The sequence below is a fragment of the Syngnathoides biaculeatus genome, chromosome 22 (genome assembly GCF_019802595.1).
Source record: "Syngnathoides biaculeatus isolate LvHL_M chromosome 22, ASM1980259v1, whole genome shotgun sequence".
Lineage (NCBI taxonomy): Eukaryota > Metazoa > Chordata > Actinopteri > Syngnathiformes > Syngnathidae > Syngnathoides > Syngnathoides biaculeatus.
Window position 1 is genome coordinate 15,429,773 of NC_084661.1, and position 20,345 is coordinate 15,450,117.

Here is a 20,345-nt window from a genome sequence, read left to right on the forward strand (position 1 = left end):
GACAAACTTACCTGTTGTAATGAGAAAAACAAAAACTTACTCATTACAATAAGAAACTTCCTCATTGTATTGAGTAACTTACTCATTGTAATTTACTCATTGTAATTACTTACTCATTACAATGAGATAAAAGTAATTTTTTTTCAATATGTTTTTTTTTCCTTCAATGTCCCTTTAGGGGCTCTGTACCCATTACAATGAGAAAAACAAGTAAAAATTTTTTTTCAATACGTTGTTTTTTCTTCAATGTCCCTTTAGGGGCTCCGTAGCTACTAAACTTGTCAACGGGAATAAAAAAAAAAATACATCAATTGATGTCACGGTTCATAATATACTTATGCATGTGTGTAAACCTTAATGTGTCCTCTTCTATCTATCTATCTATCTATCTATCTATCTATCTATCTATCTATCTATCTATCTATCTATCTATCCATCTATCCATCTATCCATCTATCCATCTATCCATCTATCTATCCATCTATCCATCTATCCATCTATCCATCTATCCATCTATCCATCTATCCATCTATCTATCCATCTATCTATCCATCTATCTATCCATCTATCTATCCATCTATCTATCCATCTATCTATCCATCTATCTATCCATCTATCTATCCATCTATCTATCCATCTATCTATCCATCTATCTATCCATCTATCTATCCATCTATCTATCCATCTATCTATCCATCTATCTATCCATCTATCTATCCATCTATCTATCCATCTATCTATCCATCTATCTATCCATCTATCTATCCATCTATCTATCCATCTATCTATCCATCTATCTATCTATCTATCCAGTCAGTCAGTCTAACGTAATATAATCCAAAATGCGGCCTGGGTCCGGCCCACTATTTAGAAAGGGTGACCGATTGGTTCATGTATAATACAGACAGTAAATTGAACCAATCAGAGTGTAGGACAAAAACTCCCGCCACGTAACGTATCGTTCGTAAAATAGCTGTTTTGTGTGTGTGTTTTTTTTTTTTGTTTTGTTTTGTTGTTTTTTTTAAACCCAGGTACAAACACGTTTTTGTATAGCTTTTTGAATGAGTGAACACATTTGAACCAGGTCGGTATCCAATTGCCAGTAGTGGCGCACAAAATGGCGGACAAGGGAGTGCTGGGACTGTAGTAATGTCATCGGGAATCTGTTATGGTAGATTTCTCTTTGATCCGAAAGGTAAATAACCTTTGCAACATGTTCCCGTGTAGCAATTTTAGCTAGGTTAAGCACAACCTCTTAGCGCGCGCCTGCTAAAACTTTCTACTGAAGGGAATGTCGACTTGCTTCATTTTCTTTTCGTAGTCCTCTTCAAACTCTGCGAACTGCTCTGGGGTAAAATGATTTTTCCAATCACCAACTTCTCCTGTCGGGAACAGAATAGATCTTTTGTTAAAATACACTAGCGTGCGTTTAGAAAAACATTACAAACCCTAATCCTGACTCACGATTTTACATAACATAATTAACATTACTCATCGATTTATGGGTGGAAAATGGTTCCCTTCCCTCGTTTGACAAAATCAGCTCAAACCAGAGGGAAATGCAGTAAGTCCCAAAACCTCCAGAGGCCACTGGTGTCATCTAACAGAACTTGACTAGTGTTGAGTGACCTTTTCTCATGAAGCTGGAGACGGACTGGTCGAAAATCATTTTGGGAACGAAGGTGTAGTTGGCCATTGGGTTCATCTTCATGCTTTTGAAACTCGTCAGCTCCACAATGTGGCTGATGACGTTGTCAGAGAGCGAAAAAAAGTCTGGGTACCTCATGATTCGGTTCGCTTCACGCCGAGGATTCTGGGCAGGGGAACAAAAAGGAAAGATAGAACTTGCGTCAGTTATTTGAGGTATTTTTTTTATGATGCTTTTCAATAGAATTTGAAGATCCACACACTTTTATGGTATAAACCTGCTTGAGCCTTTGGTAGCAACATTAGAAGCCGAGGTAATAATTCTAATCCATATTCTTGCTTGCCTCACAAGCAAGCCTACAGCGTAACTGCCGTAAATATTCAAAGTCTGGATCCTTTTTTTTTTTTAATACAATAGATGAGGGACAATAGGTTGGATAAATTTATGTAGGCTTGTTTTGTAAAAATGTGTCATTCCTCCTTGCAGAAGGCGGCCGCAAAGGTCGTATACATATTTCAAATAAGTCAAGTCGCAAATCAATCTCGCCCCCGCATGCATGCTGGCTGCTCTTTGCTTATTTGCCAAATATTTAGAAATGAGTGTCTTCAACAGTTCTTTCCGCTCCAGGCGACTCGCTCGCTTCACGCATGCGGGCGGCCTCCAAGCAAAAAGAGCGAATCATTTCATAAACTGATTCCGTCACTAAAAATATCCGTTCTTCTGGGGGGGGGGATCGTTTGCGAATATAAACTACCAGCGAGGCCCAATTGAGCCGCGATATCAGCTGTGGCTCAACTTCCCAGTCTATTACCCAAGACATAGGACCCACAGAACCACTGGACCTGCAGAACCACAAACCCATCTGGAGCCCAGGAAGCCCACTGACCGTTCGAGTCAGAGTGCACAGGTTCAGGCTAAGGTCACAGGAAAGGTGGACCCCACCTGGCACTACCATTCCCTGGAACAAGACCCTTGGTACGGACCAGAGTGGAAGGTCACAGTGACAATGGGTTCTTCCTTCCCTGAAAGCATACCCTTACCGCAAAGCCATGTGGAAATACAGAATATCGAGTTGTTATTTTTTTAAATCCGGTCTTGAATCGCTACCTCTTTCATGTTTTCATAGAAGAGGTAAAGGATGTTCCTCTTTTCTCGTTCCTCCCAGAAACCTTTCACGTGATCGTACCAGGAACCCCATTGCACTGCGCAGACAAGATTCAGGAAGTCACTGAAATGGTCAAATAGTCTTTGTGACACTTGAACCTACATTCTCCACGCATGAACTTATGGACGAAGGCCGCCCAGGGTCCTGGCTCAGGACTGGTCATGTCCATGTGATGAAAATGGTAAAAGCTCACCGGGGTGTCCTTAGCATTGCGCGCAACATAGATGATCTTGAAAACATGTCACGTTATTAAATGAGGTGTAGCTCTGAGTCCTCATCCCTGCTTGTCTTGTCTTGGCACGAGTCAACTTACTTTGCATCTGTTTTCCCAAAACCTGGCAGGAACCAGCTGAAACGGGAGATGTGTCATAATGACTCTTGGGGGATCCATTCTCTTCAGGAGATCAAGACCTGATTATTTACAGCAAATACATCTGAATTATTAATCAATTAATTGGTCGATTATAATTTTCTTTTCCTCATTTTCTGAATTCAAAGAATTTGTTCCACTAGGTACCGGCCAGCATTTGATCCCGATCTCCCCTCCCACCCCCACCCTTCTCCCAATGTTTATTCAGCCTTTGTCCCACACTCAATGGACACCTTACTTGGAATACTTGCTCAACCAAGTCCAATCCAATTGGGCTCCACACAGCTGACGGACTGCCCAGTCGAGTAGAACCCTCGAGGAAAGGAACGCGGAGCGTTATTGGGGCTCGTTTGCAGGCTTCAGCATCTCCATTATGAAGAAGAAGGTCAATTAACTCCTGGGTCCATGTCGTCCCTCGTCACCCAAAAGTACGAGAACATAAGAATTAAATTTTTAGTACACCTCCTAAGACCAGACAAGCAACCGCGACGACGAAAATGCCTCAACACTCTAAATCTGAATAACACCTTGAGCCGTAAGATTCTCCAAACTGGAAAAATTTCCAATTAAGTTCAATTTCAACTTAACGTCAGATGGCGCCCCGGTAACTTGAACCAGATGGACACCAAGAACCCGCGCGCTGCCTAATCTTTCCAAGCAGAAATAAGTAATATGTCGCCGTGCATATGATCCACTAGGGTTTGTACAAAAACCACAAGAAGAAGCATGGAAGCGGTCAAACCTGATTTAGGGTAGGAGGCGATGAGGAGGTCAGACGGATGAGGAATGAAACCTGAGATGGCGTCAAAGTCTTCGGCAGCGTGGTCCGGAAGAGGAACCCCTTGAACTTGGACAGTCACGCGGCGACGGATGACAGTTTGGTTCTCTGACATGACTGAAGTCAAAATGTCTTGACTTCTGCACTTCAGTATGGTTCCGTATACAGTCCTTTCTTCTCTGTAAGATTCGGTCCTGCACAATCCGAGTATTTGCCTTGCAGCTCTTGCTGTGTCAAAAAGCACCACGCCTAAAACTTTATCAGAAGAAACCCTAAAGTTGCTTTTTGTCTTTGCAAGGTAGCTGGCTTTTTGAGTCTAATCTAATTTCCTTCCCATAATTTACCCAATACAGTCCTTAATCCTAAACCCGCATTTTGTTCGGGAGTCCCAGTCCAAATGGATAACGGCTTTGACGAGATCGGCTGCATCACTATGAAATCTGTTAACCGTACTTCTTTTGACTGGCTTTCTTAAGATATGTCAAACAGTGCTTACAAGTTGCTTCGACAATAAACCTTTGCAGTACCTTACCTTTCTTTGTATCATCTTGAGCTAGCTTCCCTGCCGCTGCCAAAGAATATATATATATATATTTTTTTTTTTAGCATGACATTATGCTACATTTGTAACTAGTAAAATAGTTCGAACTAAGTTGAAGCCAGTGAAATGCTGCGTAGCCTGTTAGAACTGTATTACAAACGGTATGTTGACTTTCTTGATTTGCTTCTCATCAAACTCTGCTGACTGCGTGGGTGGTCCCAATCAGTGTCTTCCATTTGGGACGGAAAAAAATCGAGAAAACATTAAAAAGCCAAACATGTTCTTAAAATGTGTCAAACATTTGCTAGATTGTTGTATCATATTTTTTTCTTTTTTCTGGAAATGGGTTCCACCCCCTTGGTTGATCACATCAGTTTATCCATTCATCCATTTTCTGAGGCGCTTTATCCTCTCAAGGGTTTTGGGAGTGCTGCAGTCTATTCCAGCTAACTTCGGGCGAAAGGGAGACTTCACGACGGTGAACTGGTCGCCAGTTCAATTCTAAACATAAAGCAGAGGGAAAACGCACTATCTCTTAGGTCCTCTGGAGGCCACTGCCGTCCTGTAACAGAACTTGCCGTGCCAGTAAAGTTAGTTGCGCAGATCTTTTAGAGTCCTAAGCATGGGAACATCCACAGCTGTACTCATGCCTGACCTCTGGGAAAATAATCGATTACCCACAAAACACAAACCTCTGGGAAAAATCTGTAGCGCATTTTCATATTTGCATAGTACATTTCAGGGTGCGGGGTAAAATAAGTCGGATTTGCCCAGGTGGATCCGACCCAGGTGGACGGGGCAACGTAGATACCCGGAACTCCACCACGCAGACTTGATATTGATCTAACTAGTTATTTAGTTTGTTTGTCGGTTTAACGTACCCGGAAGTTGCTTTGACAAGAAAACTTTGCAACACGTTCCCACGTAGCCTGTTTAGCTCGCGTTCTCGCAACTGCTAAACAAACAGAATTTTATCTTGCTGTGACGTTACGCTGCGCTTCTAAGAAGCAAACAGAGAAATAATTCAACCTAAACAGATGCAATTGAAACCGTGCCAAGCGTGTGAGAGCTGTGTTCTGAACACTAAGCTGACTTGCTTCATTTTCCTCTCCGAGTCCTCGTCAAACTCAGCTGACTTGATGTATTAAAATAATTACTTTTGCTTTTCCTCCTTTCGTGACCCCAAAACATACCTCAGTACTTAACTAGGTTAAATAATTAAAAGCGTGACCAAAGGACATCTGGAAAACTTTTAATACGTTACGTTGTTTTCTAACCAACAGGAAATCCGGAACACGTTGTACCGTGACCACTGTGATTTATCCGGGCGTATCGTTTCGAACTGACATTCATCGGTATCACGTCGTGAATTCTGTTGGATGTTTCAGGTCTGACAGTCGACCTCGAGAAGGTTTTGTGATTGAAACAAGGCAAATTAAACATGATTGAAACACTGCAAAGCTTGTTAGAACTCTGTTTTGAAGGGTATGTTGACTTGCTTCATTTTCTTCTTGTAATCCTCGTCAAACTCCGCTGCCTGCTCAGCCGTGAAATGATTTTTCCAATCACCGACTTCTCCTGTTGTGAACCAAGCAAACGGAAGAGACACCAGTTTTTTTTTTTGTTGTTTTTTTTTTACACTCTCCTGACAAATATGGAAAAACACGACTAAAACCTAAGTGCTGTCATTGTGGGGTGGGGAAACCCGGGTCTGAAATTTCCCCTGATAGGGAAAGGATCCCCACCCCTGCTTCGGACATTTTTGGACGTATACGCTGCATACAGCAATTGCTTTCTGGTGATTAAATAAAAGTTGAATGACCTTTTCTAATGAATTTGGAGACGGACTGATCATAAATCTCATTGGGAAGGAAGGTATAGTTGGCCATTGGATTCTCCTTCATGTTCTTGAAGGTCGTCAGCTCCACAATGCGGCTGATGACATCATCAGACAGCGACAAGTCCAGGAACTTCATGATTCGCTCCACTTCACGCCGAGGATTCTAGGCAGGGGGACAAAAAGGGGGGAAAAAATATGGCCAAAAGGTTGTTGCTTATGTCAAGGCTTGTATTCTGAATCTGAAGCCCCTAATGGGCAATAGCGTGGGACACAAATCCTGACTCAGGTCCTCTGTGATCATAAGAGGCAGAACATCCCATTCAACACCCCCGAAGATTCAAACCACGGGACCACTGGAATTGCACTTCCACAAACTCAACTCGAGCCCAAGAAGCTCACTGACCGGTCCTGTCAAGAGTGCACCATCGTCCACAAACGGGCAAGACCCACGAGCGAGGCCCAGAACCGAAGTTCACATTGACAACTGCCGACATCCTTGCATCTAAAGCCCTGATTTTGCCTAATCTCCCAATTTATGCGGAAATACTGCGCGAAAGCTAACATTTGCGCAATCGTACATAATCACGGATAGGTAGTGAGGATAAAGGACTTGGGGGAGGCAAATCTACCTCACCTACCTCTTTCATGTCTTCGTAGAAGAGGTAAAGGATGTTCCTCTTGTGCCGTTCCTCCCAGAAACCTTTCACGTGATCGTACCAGGAGCCCCACGGCACTGCAGAGACAAAAGTCACTGACGTGGTCGAATATCGCTCAGGACGCTCGTACTTACGCTCATCGCGCATGAACTTGCGGACGAAGTCATCCCACGTTCCAGGCTCAGGACAAGTCTTATTCATGTGATGAAAGTAGTAGAAGCTCACCAGCGTGTCCTTAGGATTGCGTGCGACGTAGATGGTCTTTAAAACACGCCACGTGATTAGATAAGGGGCGGGTCTGAGTCGTCATCCGTGCAGGTGCTCGGCCGCATCGACTTACTTTACACTTCTTTTCCCGAAACCCGACTGGAATCAGCTGAAATGGGAGGTGTGTCTTAATGACTCTTGGGGGATCCAGTTCCTTCAGTTGATCAAGACCTGGTGATTTACAGCAAATAAATCCCAATATCCTCGTCATCGTTGCTTATGGCAGAGACGGCTAAGACAACCACAGTCCCTCACTCGTTATGCAATAAAACGTTCCATTAAATATTCTTTTGAACTCTTTATTTGTTATTTATTTTTAAACCGTACAATCTACTGCGACGCAGTTGACGTCTGCTCACCTGATTTGCTGCGTAGTCGAACGGTAGACTCGAGGAAAGTCGTGCGGACCGTTATCGGAGCTCGTCTGCAGCTCTCAACGTCGCCGTTATGAAGAAGCAGGTCAATTATCTCCAGAGTCCATGTTGAGCCTGATCACCCAAATGTACGTACGAGAACACGAGTTAAAATGCTTGTCCTCATGAAGGTCACGGGAAACTGGAGTACCTCCAGAAAACAGCTCAAGGAGAACATCATCCAGGAAGGTCGGAGATGAGATTGAAACCCACGACTGTCGCTACATACCAACCGTGTCAGCCTTCATTATTAGCAGCTAGATGACACATTGAACCCCAAACATTGCACAAGGTGCACAAAATCAAACCTGATTTCGGGTAGGCCACGACGAGGAGGTCTGACGGATGAGGACTGAAGGCAGACACGGCTTCTAAGCCTTCGGCGATGTGGTCCTCAAGAAGAATCCCTTCTATGGGGACCAAGAGGGAGCGAGGGATGACAGTCTGCTTGTCTGACATGACAAGTCAAACGTTGTGTGCACGGAGTCCTTGCTCCTTTGTTGAATTTATATATCCTTGGTTTTGTAAGATATGAATATTTGCCTTGCAGCTCCTGCGGTTTTATTTTAAAACCAAAGAAGCGTCAGTGGGGCAGTTCCAACAGTGGCACACCCAAAATGTAATCAGGAAAAGCCGAAAGGTGCTTCTTATCTTTGCAAGGTGGCTTTGACTGTTTTGTCTTTTTTTTTAGTCCTAACCTAACTCCCTATCACCCGAACTTCTTTGTCCCTGACCCTCAAAACTTACCCTGGGGGCTCAGTGGTGCATTGCTAATCGGATCAGATTTTGCGGAATGGATTGGATAAATTCTTGAAGATGGGAGTTCAAAACCCAAATCGGATTTGAAGTCAGTTTAGATCTGGTAATCCAATCCTGGTCTTGGTCTGGATGAAAGAATTAGTTTAGTTTGTGGCGTTCCAAACCTTTTAATAAGACTGGGATAACTTTGACCTTTTCCCAAAATTGAGTTTATTCTGATCCCAGCAGTTAATTGCATTCCGGATGGGATTCAGGAACAAGATGTGATTCATATTACATTCTAATAGCTTAAATAAATACAATTGATCAGGCAGTAGATAGCCATGTATTTATTTCTTTTCAACCGATTTTCCAACCATGCAGTTGATGTGACTTTTTAAATTCATGATTTTAAGCAACCGGGTCTGCCGAAAACATGCCAAGTCGTCCAGTGTGTGTTGTAATTTAATCATTTACAACCTCGACACGAATCCTGTTGAACGTTTCAGGTCCGACACTCAACCTCGAGCAAATTGTGTTGCACAAAACCATGCATGAGGAAAGCTTCTTTGATAATGAGCACCTGAACCAGAGCAGAAAGGTTTCTCTTCCCCCCCCCCCCCCCCCTCATGAGCAATTCAATCCATCCCATTCTTATAATCCCAAATAAAGGCAGCACAATACCGGCGCGGTTGCGAACAGCTCTCAGGTTTCCTCTTTGGCTCTGCACTTCCGAAGTGGAGGTGGCATGTTCTTGTCGCGGTTACGTGGATTTGTTCTGGGTTCTGTGGCATTCCCATCCTCCCAAAAAGTGCATGGTAGTGTCATCGAAGACTGAATTGCGTGAATGTGAGTGCAAAAGCTATAAATTAATTCAAGTTAAAATATCTGGCTGGGTTGATTGAAAGCAGAAGCAAAGCTAGGAAGACGTCTATTACCATACCTAAGTCAACATTCTTTTGACTTTGAATTGTTTGAATTTCCCGAAATTATTCAAACTGTGGGTGTGACCACATTTGTTTAGTTAACCGCGGCTTTCATGAGGTTGGGTCAATATTGTGAGAGTCAAAGTAGATTGCATGCATTTACTCCATAAAATACCGTATTGCATAATTTCTGACTACATAACTGTGTAATAATCCCGTGTTTGCCGCAATGATGCTATAAATTGAGGAACTTTATAAAAAGTAGGACCAGCAGTGGTATTGTAATGTCTCTTCTCTTGTTATATTTTCTACATGCCATCTTTATCTCTTTTCCAGCTTTTATGATAGATTTCTCTTGAACCCCGAAGTGGATTTGATATGAATTTTTCAAAACACGTTCAAGTATAGCAAGTTTAGTTTGGTTTCAGAACTCCGTTCTGAACGGGATGTCCGCTTGCTTCATTTGCCTCTGGTAGTCCGCATCAAACTCTGCCGACTGCTCAGGTGTGAAATGATTTTTCCAATCGCCCACTTCTCCTGTTAAGGAAGAAGAAGAAGAAGAACAGGTGTGCCTCTCAGTTTTTTTGTTAAATTATGCTGACTTGCACCTTGGAAAACATTTCAGTCCCTGGGAAGTATTTAAAGGCGTTAAAAAAGGAGGAATTTGTCAAGGCACAAAATAGTTGAAACACTGATTCATTAATATTTATCAGAATCCTGTATGAGAACTTTTGACTCGTGAGGTTGAAGGACCTTTTCTCATGAAGGCCGAGATGGACCGGTCGTAGACGCGAGTGGGGACGCAAGTGTAGTTGGCCATTGGGTTCTCCTTCATTGCTGTGAAGCTCGTCAGCTCCACGATGCGAGTGATGATGTCATCAGAGAGGGACAAGTCCAAGTACCTCATGATGCGTTCCACTTCACGTCTGGGATTCTCCATGGTTAAAAAAAGAGAGGGAGAGAGAGATCCCTCTTGTGACTTGTAAGTCACTGTATTATTTATAAGAATACATTCCCCACGACTGAACAGTTAAAATAGTCATCAACACGACAGGATTATGATAGCATAAATCGCTACCTCTTTCATGTCTTCGTAGAAAATGTACAGGATGTTCCTCTTGTCTCGTTCCTCCCAGTAACCTTTCACGTGATCGTACCAGGAGCCCCACGGCACTGCCGAGCACATCAGTACCCGTGAAGTTAAACAGTTCGACCGACGAGGTCTGAAAATACATCTTATGCTCTTCCACTAGTACAAGTCACCTGTTACCATTCATACAACAAAATAAGAAGTTTGTGTTTAGCGTAAAAAGGCCCAGATTTCACAAATTTGAGAGTCAGTTGTGAGAGGATCATACTTATTTCAGTATACTGCACATTAACATTTTAGTTTAGGGGTGTGCTGTGAGATTTTTTTTCCAATGTATCTATCTAATCTAACCTAACCCTTCATCATTTCATGTTTGGGCAAAAAAGGTGTGCCGGTGACGCACTTGGGGGTCTGCCACGAGTACGCCCTTCCCCACTGAATACAAACTCCAGTGCCTTCCTTTGTATCAGCAGTTGCTTGGTGCAATTCCGACATGCAGGCAGCTTGCTTACTCGGCCGCCACCCCGAAAATGTATCTTCTCTTGGCGTCGCTTTAGAGCGCCTCGTTGTAGGCCTTGAGTGCATGCATGTCACAGGGAGTTGTTTCCAATTCAGTGAGACAAATGTCTGACTTTTTTTTTTTTCCTCATAAAATAACACCAGCTCCCCGAATTCTCGATTTGTTTTGGTTTATCCTTTTTATTTTCTTGGTCCACGTGACACTGATCCACTTACAGTCTCCGCGCATGAACTTGTGGATGTAGCCCTCCCAAGGTCCAGGCTCAGGTTGGGTCATGTTCATGCGATCAAAATGGTAGTAGCTCACCACGTTGTCCTTAGCGTTGCGCGCTACGTAGATAGCCTGTACACGTGATGCAATATTTAATGAGCGCTCATTATTAATGTTTTATTTGTATAGTAATCCCTCGGCGCATGCGTCAACTTACTTTGCACTTCTTTTCCCAAAATCCGGCGGGGACCAGCTGGAATGGCAGATGTGTCTTAATGATTCTCGGAGGAGCCATTTTACTCAGGAGCTCAAGGCCTGAGGATAAAATAATATAATGTAGGGTACGGGAGAGCTTTTCACCACGACGTCGCACAAACTGTGACTCCAGATTCAGAAAAGACTTGAATAATGATTTTTAGCCTTCTTCTCGACTGCTCCACTTTGATCGTGTGACGTGCGAGCCGACAAGTTGCTACCGTGAGTGAGGAAAGGCATCCCGGCCATAATTTACATTTCAACAGGTAAATTGTTCTCTTCATTTTTTAAAAAAAACTGATGTGCTAGAAATTCAGACACAGCGACTGACTGACTTTTCTGTTCCTCGGCTTAATGGCACAGACGTGCTCGCTCTTGTGAGAAATTCCACTTTTCCCACCTCGTTTCTCACAATCTCAGCTTCCTCTGCCATGTGAGAATTTGCCAGTTTGGATTCTCCAGTAACGTGAGAAGCGCCAGAGAATCGCAGGTAATGCTGCCCCCTACATTTATTGAAATGGACGAGGTATTAGTGCAACATACAGTGAAGAAAATAAGTATTTGAACACCCTACTATTCCGCAACTTCTCCCACCCACTTGGAAATCACTGAGCGGTCTGAAATTTTCATTGTCGGTGCATGTCTGCCGTGAGAGAGATAATCTGAAAAGAAAAATCCAGAAATCACAATGTATGATTTTTTTTGTTGTTGTTGTTAATTTATTTGTGATACAGCTGCAAATAAGTATTTGAACAGCTGAGAAAACCAATGTTAATATTTGGTATAATTGTCTTTGTTTGCAATTAAATAGGTCAAACGTTTCCCGTCATTGTTCACCAGGTTTGCATACACTGCAGGAGGGATTTTGGCCCACTCCTCCACACAGATCTTCTCGAGATCAGCCAGGTTTCTGGGCTGTTGCTGAGATACACAGAGTTTCAGCTCCTTCCAAAGATTTTCTATTGGGTTTAGGTCTGGAGACTGGCTAGGCGATGCCAGAACCTTGATATGCTTCTTACAGAGCCACTCCTTGGTTTTCCTGGCTGTGTGCTTCGGGTCATTGTCATGTTGAAAAACCGAGCCACGACCCATCTTCAATGCTCTGACTGAGGGAAAGAGGTTGTTCCCCAAAATCTCACAATACATGGCGATGGTTGCCCTGTCCCATGTGCATAAAAACACCCGCAAAGCATGATGCTACCACCCCCCCGTGCTTCACAGTAGGGATGGTGTTCTTGGGATGGAACTCATCATTCGTCTTCCTCCAAACACGGCTAGTGGAATTATGAGCAAAAAGTTCCATTTTGGTCTCATCTGAACACTAAACCTTCTGCCATGACTCCTCTGTATCATCCAATTGGTCACTGGCAAACTTAAGACGGGCCTTGACGTGTGCTGGTTTAAGGGGGGGAACATTACGTGCCATGCATGATTTCAAACTGTGACGTCTTAGTGTATTACCAACAGTCACCTTGGAAACGGTGGTCCCAGCTCTTTTCAGGTCATTGACCAAGTCCTGTCGTGTAGTCCTGGGCTGATTCCTCACCTTCCTAAGGATCATTGAGACCCCACAAGGTGATATCTTGCATTGGGCTCCACTCCGATTGAGATTCACCGTCATGTTTATCTTCTTCCATTTTCTAATGATTGCTCCAACAGTGGACCTTTTTTCACCAAGCTGCTTGGCCATTTCTTCGTAGCCCTTTCCAGCCGTGTGGAGTTGTACAATTTTTGTCTCTGGTGTCTTTGGACAGCTCTTTGGTCTTGGCCGCGTTACAAGTGTGAGTTTTACTTATTGTATGGGATGGACAGGTGTCTTCATGCAGCTAACGACCTCACACGGGTGCGTCTGATTCAGGATCATTCATGGAGTGGAGGTGGACTTTTAAAGGCCGACTAACAGGTCACGGTCAGAATTCTAGTTGATAGACAGGTGTTCAAATACTTATTTGCAGCTGTATCACACAAATTGTTTAAACAAAAAAATCATACATGGTCATTTATGGATTTTTCTTTTTAGATTCTCTCTCACAGTGGACATGCACCGACGATGAAAATTTCAGACCCTTCCATGATTTCTAAGTGGGAGAACTTGCAATATAGCAGGGTGTTGAAATACTTATTTTCTTCACTGTATTGCCTTCATTACTTACGTGTGCTGACACACCTGCTCCGTTAGTTTTGTTTGCGTTGACCTTCTATGGCGAATTGCAAAGACAAGCCGTCTATTGGTGTGGCACTTTGCCTTGCAAAAATATCATATAGCTTGCACTCCATCATCCTGACACCTGTTTATAATAAGTCAACAAACTTTTCTCAGTTGGAGTCATTTTTTCCGGGCCATACATTTGATGTTTTATTGATGCAGAGTTTTACTGCTGCCCTCCAGACACAACGCCCGCTCTCGAAGTTCTGTGTTTTTCGTCAGACCTGTTTGGAGAAACTTGCCATGGAAAGTGCACTGTAAATGGTTGTCATGCAGACCTATCGATTTCACCTTTGTTTTTGCAGAAGTTGCTAGTGCTGTCTTCAGTGAATTTAGAACAGAGTGCGGCGACACGTCCCCAAATGTATATTCAGAACACACCTGAGGGGATTGGTGGTGGGTAACAAATCTCTAAGAAAGGACTTCGGACCGGCGTGGGGGCTCGTCTGCATGCCTCTGCATCGCCGTTGTGAAGAAGCAGGTCAACTATTTCCTGGGTCCACGTTGTCCCTAGACCCCCAAAATGAAAGAACACAATGGATGACATCATCCCGTAATCTGAACGCTGTGAGAGGCGGTGCATTTTGTCGGACCCGCTTTGGGGTAGGTGGCGATGAGGAGGTCCGAGCTGTCGGGACAGAAAGCTGAGATGGCGTCAAAGTTATTGGCGATGGAGCTCCTGAGAGGAATGCCTTCCACTGGGATAAGAGGGAAGCGACAGATGGACTTGCTGGCCTCCTGAATGGCAGCGCTGTACGACAACTCTTCGTTCTCTGACATGGCTGGAGTAAAATAAAAAAAAAAAAAAATCAAAATCAAAATTGCTGCGGAAAATCCAGTACCTTTGCACCTGCACCTGAGCTGGATGTCCTCGTCCCGTCCGGTCCACTGATAGCTGGACTTTGCTTCTGCGAACTCACGTGGGTTTGCTGTTGAGCATCTTTGACACGTGAGTACAAAACCCACAAAATTCTCAGTGTCGTGTCGCAAAACTAAATAACCAAAGTAAAGAGGAGCTCTCGGCTATACTCTTAAGATCCCTCCTCCAGATACTTTTATCAACCCTTTCCTGTGTAATGTTAGGAAAAGACAAGTAGTGTCATGAGCAAGGCCCGGCCGCTGCCGTGGGGGGGGCGTGGCCAGGTCACTCCTGTGGGCGGAGCCACCTCTGACACCTGTCGCAGCTGTTTCGCATTCGGCACTCTTAATTGATTTGGCATTTAAGTTTGGAATTCGTCGCTGACATTTGCCAGTTCGTTGCCTGGCGTTTACTGCAAGTTGGATTCCCCACTATTGAGAGTAAGTCTAGTGTGGAGCTACCCTTGTCACAGTGAATCTGTGCCCTTTTGTTTATCCATATATTGTCAAGTTCTTAGTTTGTTCTATAATCATCGGACCTCGTTCCATGTTTTTGGATCCTCCCCATAGTCTAGCGTTTTTGTGCCTCAGCCTTGTCAGAGTGCTACACCTGGTTTTGACCTGTTTCTGGAATAAAGCCACTTTGAATATCATGTCGTTACCTGGAACTCCTGCAACCAAAGAGAACAATGTTCACTAGTGTAAGTCTACAAGTGAAATTGGAGTGTCAGTGGATTTAGAAGCAATGAATTCAAATTACCCACGGTTTACTGTCCCGTGTTTAACGGTGTGGCCAAATCATAGTAACTCGTGATCAGAGCCTGGGTATCATTGCAAAACGTGGTGACCCTAATCTTAAGAGCAGAAGGACAATGCTGTATTTTGTCACGCAAGATTCAGACACTGTTAAAGAATCATATACCTAACAGGAATACCCCAAAAGTGAGGAAGATATATTTTTGTATCACAAATGACCGTAAACCAATTTAGAAGACATCCTTGAGCAATTTATGTGGATATGTACAGCACTATCAATGACATTAAAATGAACTTGCTAAAGAAACCTGTTGCTTAAACAAACCCTAATACAAGCAACTTTTATTTTGTTTATTATGTAGTCAGGGATATTGATTTACATTCGAGGTTGGAGCCAAGAGCAGGAAGTTGACCTGAAGAAACAGGTTCCGGTGAACAACACGTTCATTTCCATCTCGATCCCTGAACCCGGTAGACATGCAAGGTCGGTTTTGCTGCCACAACAGTGAAGACGTCGGGTTGCCATTTGTCAGAGAGCTTGGATTTGCCTTTAACACCTTCGTTCGCCAGAAACACCTGGTCCCCAGGAAGAGATGGAGACTGACTCATGCCGTCTTTATCTCTTTTCGAGCTTTTACGGTAGATTGTTTTTTTTTTTTTCAACCCAGAAGTGGATTGATGATAATTTCTTAAAACACATTCCTGCGTAGCAAGTTCCGTTAGCTTTCCTGCAGCCCTGATACAGAAACAAACTCAAGATAAAGTAGGAGCTGTTGAAATGGCGCAACCAAGTCTTAGTAGAACTCCGTTCTGAACGGGATGTCCGCTTGCTTCATTTGCCTCTCGTAGTCCGCATCAAACTCTGCCGACTGCTCAGGTGTAAAATGATTTTTCCAATCGCCCACTTCTCCTGTTAAAGAAGAATAACAAGTGTGCCTCTCAGTTTTTTTTTTGTTTGTTGAATTTTGCTGACTTGCACCTTGAAAAACATTTCAGTCTCTGTAAAGTATTTAAAGCGTCAGAGGAACGATTTGTAAAGGCACAAAATAGTTGAAGTCACAAAGGCTGAAACACTGATTCATTAATATTTATCAGAATCCTGTATGAGAACTTTTGACTCGTGAGGTTGAAGGACCTTTTCTCATGAAGGCCGAGATGGACTGATCGAAAACGCTCTTGGGGATGCAAGTGTAGTTGGCCATTGGGTTCTCCTTCATTGCTGTGAAGCTCGTCAGCTCCACGATGCGAGTGATGATGTCATCAGAGAGGGACAAGTCCAAGTACCTCATGATGCGTTCCACTTCACGTCTGGGATTCTCCATGGTTAAAAAAAGAGAGAGAGAGAGAGATCCCTCTTGTGACTTGTAAGTTACTGTATGATAAAAATACATTCTCCACAACTGAACAGTTAAAATAGTCATCAGCACCAAAGGAGGGATAATGGCATAAATCGCTACCTCTTTCATGTCTTCGTAGAAAATGTACAGGATGTTCCTCTTGTCTCGTTCCTCCCAATAACCTTTCACGTGATCGTACCAGGAGCCCCACGGCACTGCAGAGCACATTAGTATGCCTGAAATCAAACAATTCTACCTACTAGGTCTGAAAATACGTCTTAACGGTAAATAGTTGTAATGTATTCAGTTTATCATACATTAGTTACTTCCTCTTTATATTTGTACAAGAGTCACTGTCATGAGCAAGGCTTGGCCACTACCAAGAGGGGCGTGGCCAGGCCACTGCTCTGGCCGGTGACATCTCTCACCGGTCGCAGCTGTTTCACTTTTGGACTGTAATTAAACAGGCATTTAAGTTGGAGTTGTTGTCACTGGCAGTTGCCAGTTCCTTGCTTTTTGTTAGTGAGTTGCATTCACTGCATGTGAGACTCTCCGCTTCTACGCGTACGTTAGAGTAACCCTAGTCACAGCGATTCTGTGCCCTTTTGTTTGATCCTGTCCTGTAGAGTTTTCCCCAGAATCATCGGACCTTGCTGTATGTCTTTTGGATCCCGCCTAGCCTAGCGTTTCTGTACCACTGCCTTGTCGGACTGCCACACCGTGTATGACCCAGTTTCTGGAATAAACCACATTATACCTCTGCCTCGAAGTCCTGCATTTGGGTCCGCCCCCGTACCAGAGGTTTGTGACAGTTACAATCCATTCTCATTAAATTCTGAGATTTTTTTCTAAATACATGTTTCCTGTTTAGAGGTAATTGCTGAAAATGTACAAAGACAGAACTTTGTAGTTTTAGAGATATACTGTAGTGTTAATTTATTATTCATCATTTCATGTTTGAGTAAAAGGGGTGCTGGCACTTGGGGGCTGGCACGAGTACACCATTCCTCACTAAATACAAACTCGAGTTCCTTCCTTTGTATCAGCAGTTACTTGGTCCAATTACCTCCACCCCAGAAATGCATCTTCCCTTCTGGTCGCTTTGGAGCGCCTCGTTGTAGGGCTTGAGTGCATGCATGTCACTGGGAGTTGTTTTGAATTCAGTGAAACAAATGTTTGACTTTTTTTTTCCTCGTAAAACAACACCAGCTCCCCCAAATTCTCGATTTATTTTGCTTTATTCTTATTATTTTCTTGGTCCACGTGACACTGATCCACTTACATTCTCCGTGCATGAACTTGTGGATGTAGCCTTCCCAAGGTCCAGGCTCCGGTTGGGTCAAATTCATGCGATCAAAGTGGTAGTAGCTCACCACGTTGTCCTTAGCATTGCGGGCTATGTAGATAGCCTGTACACGTAATACAATATTTCATGAGAGTTCATTTATTGATTTTTAAAATTACAGTAATCCCTCGGCGCATGCGTCAACTTACTTTGCACTTCTTTTCCCAAAATCCGGCGGGGACCAGCTGGAATGGCAGATGTGTCTTAATGATTCTCGGAGGAGCCATTTTACTCAGGAGCTCAAGGCCTGACGATGAAATAATTTACTGTAGCGTACGGGAGAGCTTTTCACCACGAGGTCACACAAACTGTGAATCTCGACTGCTGCACTTTGACGGTGTGAGACAACAAGTTGCTACCGTGAGCGAGGAAAGGCCTCCTGGCCGTAATTTACATTTGAACAGGTAACTTGATTTAAAACAAAAACATATGTGGTAGAAATTCAGACACGGTTAACGTGATCATCGAGGGACAGGCTGACCAAACTGAATTTTCTGTTCATCAGCTTAATGGTGCAGACGTGCTCGCTCTTGTGAGAAATTCCTCTTTCCCACCTTGCTTCTGCGAGAATTTCCCAGTCTGGTTTCTCCAGTAACGCGACAAGCGCCAGAGAGCATGTGAGGCTGCCGCCGACATTTATTGAAATGGACGAGGTATTCGCGCAACAGATTTCCTTCCTTGCTCTTCTGGGTGCCTGCTCAGTTTGTTTGCATTGAGCTTCGATCATACTGACACCTGTTTAAAATAAGTCATCAAATTTTTCACAGTTGGAGTAATTTTGTTTGGGTCATACATTTATTGTTTTGTTGATAGGTTCACTGCTGCCCTCCAGAGACAACGCCCACTCTAGAAGTTCTGTTTTTCGTCAGATCCTGTTTGGAGAAACTTGCCATGGAAAGTGTACATAAATTTGTTGTCATGCAGTCCTGTCGATTTCATCTTGGTTTTTGCAGAAGTAGCTAATAATGTTTTCAGTGAATTTAGAACAGATTGCAGTGACACGTCCACAAATCTATATTCAGATCACACCTGTGGGGATGGGTGGTGGGTTACAAATCTCCAGGAAAGGACTTCGGACCGGCGTGGGGGCTCGTCTGCAGGTCTCGGCATCGCCGTTGTGAAGAAGCAGATCAACTATTTCCTGGGTCCACGTTGTCCCTAGACCCCCAAAATGAAAGAACACAATAAATGACATCATCCCGTAATCTGAATGCGGTGAGAGGCGGTGCATTTTGTCGGACCCGCTTTGGGGTAGGTGGCGATGAGGAGGTCCGAGCTGTCGGGACAGAAAGCTGAGATGGCGTCAAAGTTATTGGCGATGTAGCTCATGAGAGGAATGCCTTTCACTGGGATAAGAGGGAAGCGACAGATGGACTTGCTGGCCTCCTGGATGGCAGCGCTGTACGACAACTCTTCGTCTTCTGACATGGCTGGAAAAAATAATGCAATTGGACAGAAAAAAAACCTTCTTCAAAATTGCTGCAGAAAATCCAGTACCTTTTGTTCTATCTGAAATCCCTTTTTTCCTCTTCTGTCAAATATTGGCCAGGGTCTTGAGCTGGAAGTCCTCGTCCCGTCCGGTCCACTAACATCTGGACTTTGCTTCTGCGAACTCACGTGGGTTTGCTGTCGAGCCAGTCTGACGCGTGAGTACAACACCCACAAAACTCTCAGTGGGCTGTTCCAAAACCACATAAACAAAGTGAAAAGGAGCTCTCGGCTGTACTCGAAGATCCCTCCTCCTGACACTTTAATCAACCCTTTCCTGTGTAATGTGAGGAAAATACAAGGAGGGTCTTGTGTTAACTCCACAACCAGAGAACAATGCTCACTCGTGTAACTCTACAAGTGAAATGGAAGTGTCAGTGGATTTAGGAACAATGAATTCAAATGACTCACGGTTCACAGTCCTGTGTTTAACGGTGTGGCCAAATCATAGTAATTATAGTGATCAGAACCTGGGTATCATTGCAAAGCGTGGTGACCCTCCAGCCACATTCCACTCTTGTCTTAAGAGCAGAGAGACAATGTTGTATTTTGTCACGCAAGATTCAGACACTGTTGTTAAAGAGTCACAGACCTCAACATGTTGCCCAGGATGGGATTGAACCTCCCCATGCTGCCGTTCCCCATTGGATGGGAAGGTGAAGTGTGTGACTTGCCCACTCCAGACAGCGGCAAAAGCTCAGCAATTGCTTCGCTTTCAAAGTTTGCACCCTGGTCAGAGTGCAGGCGCTGGGGAAAGCCACGAATGCAAAAGAAGTTATCCCATAACTTCTGAACTACTTTCTTGGCAGTCTGGTCCTGGGAGGCAAAAGCATGTGCAAGCCTGATGAAATGATCAGTGACCACCAGAACCTCAGCAAACCAAAAATCAATGCACACAAGCTCCAGAGGGGCGGCGGTCTTAACGCTCTCCAGCGGGT

At 43.9% G+C, this 20,345-nt stretch overlaps 2 protein-coding genes, 1 long non-coding RNA gene and 1 pseudogene across 5 annotated transcripts; 1 reads left to right on the forward strand and 3 right to left on the reverse strand.

Annotated features, from left to right (window-relative positions):
* The first annotated feature begins 981 nt into the window (after window positions 1–981).
* Window positions 982–18,700, forward strand: LOC133495311 (uncharacterized). Its single transcript, XR_009793541.1, has 3 exons — window positions 982–1,171; window positions 17,201–17,375; window positions 18,105–18,700. It is a non-coding gene; the product is annotated as an uncharacterized LOC133495311 (long non-coding RNA).
* On the reverse strand, window positions 1,169–4,076 carry LOC133495310 (sulfotransferase 1 family member D1-like; annotated as a pseudogene).
* LOC133495988 (uncharacterized) lies at window positions 5,968–14,403 on the reverse strand. Its single transcript, XM_061811098.1, has 14 exons — window positions 14,217–14,403; window positions 14,005–14,133; window positions 11,380–11,477; window positions 11,168–11,294; window positions 10,421–10,515; window positions 10,096–10,276; window positions 9,774–9,879; window positions 7,987–8,141; window positions 7,625–7,753; window positions 7,339–7,436; window positions 7,133–7,259; window positions 6,981–7,075; window positions 6,325–6,505; window positions 5,968–6,080 (listed from the first exon to the last, which is right to left on the reverse strand). Exons 1-14 carry the CDS (start codon window positions 14,401–14,403, stop codon window positions 5,968–5,970), a joined length of 1,821 nt encoding a protein of 606 aa, XP_061667082.1.
* On the reverse strand, window positions 15,500–19,556 carry LOC133495308 (sulfotransferase 1B1-like). 3 transcript variants are annotated; one of them, XM_061809790.1, is made up of 8 exons: window positions 19,417–19,556; window positions 19,161–19,349; window positions 18,949–19,077; window positions 18,069–18,166; window positions 17,857–17,983; window positions 16,695–16,789; window positions 16,373–16,553; window positions 15,500–16,147 (listed from the first exon to the last, which is right to left on the reverse strand). In XM_061809790.1, exons 2-8 carry the CDS (start codon window positions 19,345–19,347, stop codon window positions 16,032–16,034), a joined length of 933 nt encoding a protein of 310 aa, XP_061665774.1. In that variant the 5' UTR covers window positions 19,348–19,349; window positions 19,417–19,556; the 3' UTR covers window positions 15,500–16,031. The 3 variants fall into 3 exon arrangements, with proteins under 3 accessions (XP_061665774.1, XP_061665772.1, XP_061665773.1); XM_061809788.1 differs by having other exon boundaries at window positions 16,695–16,810; XM_061809789.1 differs by lacking the exon at window positions 19,417–19,556 and having other exon boundaries at window positions 16,695–16,810; window positions 19,161–19,356.
* Window positions 19,557–20,345: the final 789 nt, after the last annotated feature.

What these genes read in the sequence shown, in the direction of transcription:
- LOC133495988 (XM_061811098.1), bottom strand. Translation starts at nt 14,403, where the DNA reads ATGTCAGAGAACGAAGAGTTGTCGTACAGCGCTGCCATTCAGGAGGCC. An exon ending in CTCGGCCTTCATGAGAAAAG is followed by an intron (nt 9,880 to 10,095) that starts GTCCTTCAACCT and finishes CTTCCTTAACAG; the next exon opens with GAGAAGTGGGCGATTGGAAA. An exon ending in TTCGGGAAAAGAAGTGTAAA is followed by an intron (nt 7,260 to 7,338) that starts GTAAGTCGATGC and finishes CGTGTTTTAAAG; the next exon opens with ACCATCTACGTCGCACGCAA.
- LOC133495308 (XM_061809788.1), bottom strand. Translation starts at nt 19,347, where the DNA reads ATGTCAGAAGACGAAGAGTTGTCGTACAGCGCTGCCATCCAGGAGGCC. An exon ending in TTTGGGAAAAGAAGTGCAAA is followed by an intron (nt 17,984 to 18,068) that starts GTAAGTTGACGC and finishes TTACGTGTACAG; the next exon opens with GCTATCTACATAGCCCGCAA. An exon ending in TCTACGAAGACATGAAAGAG is followed by an intron (nt 16,554 to 16,694) that starts GTAGCGATTTAT and finishes TTAACCATGGAG; the next exon opens with AATCCCAGACGTGAAGTGGA.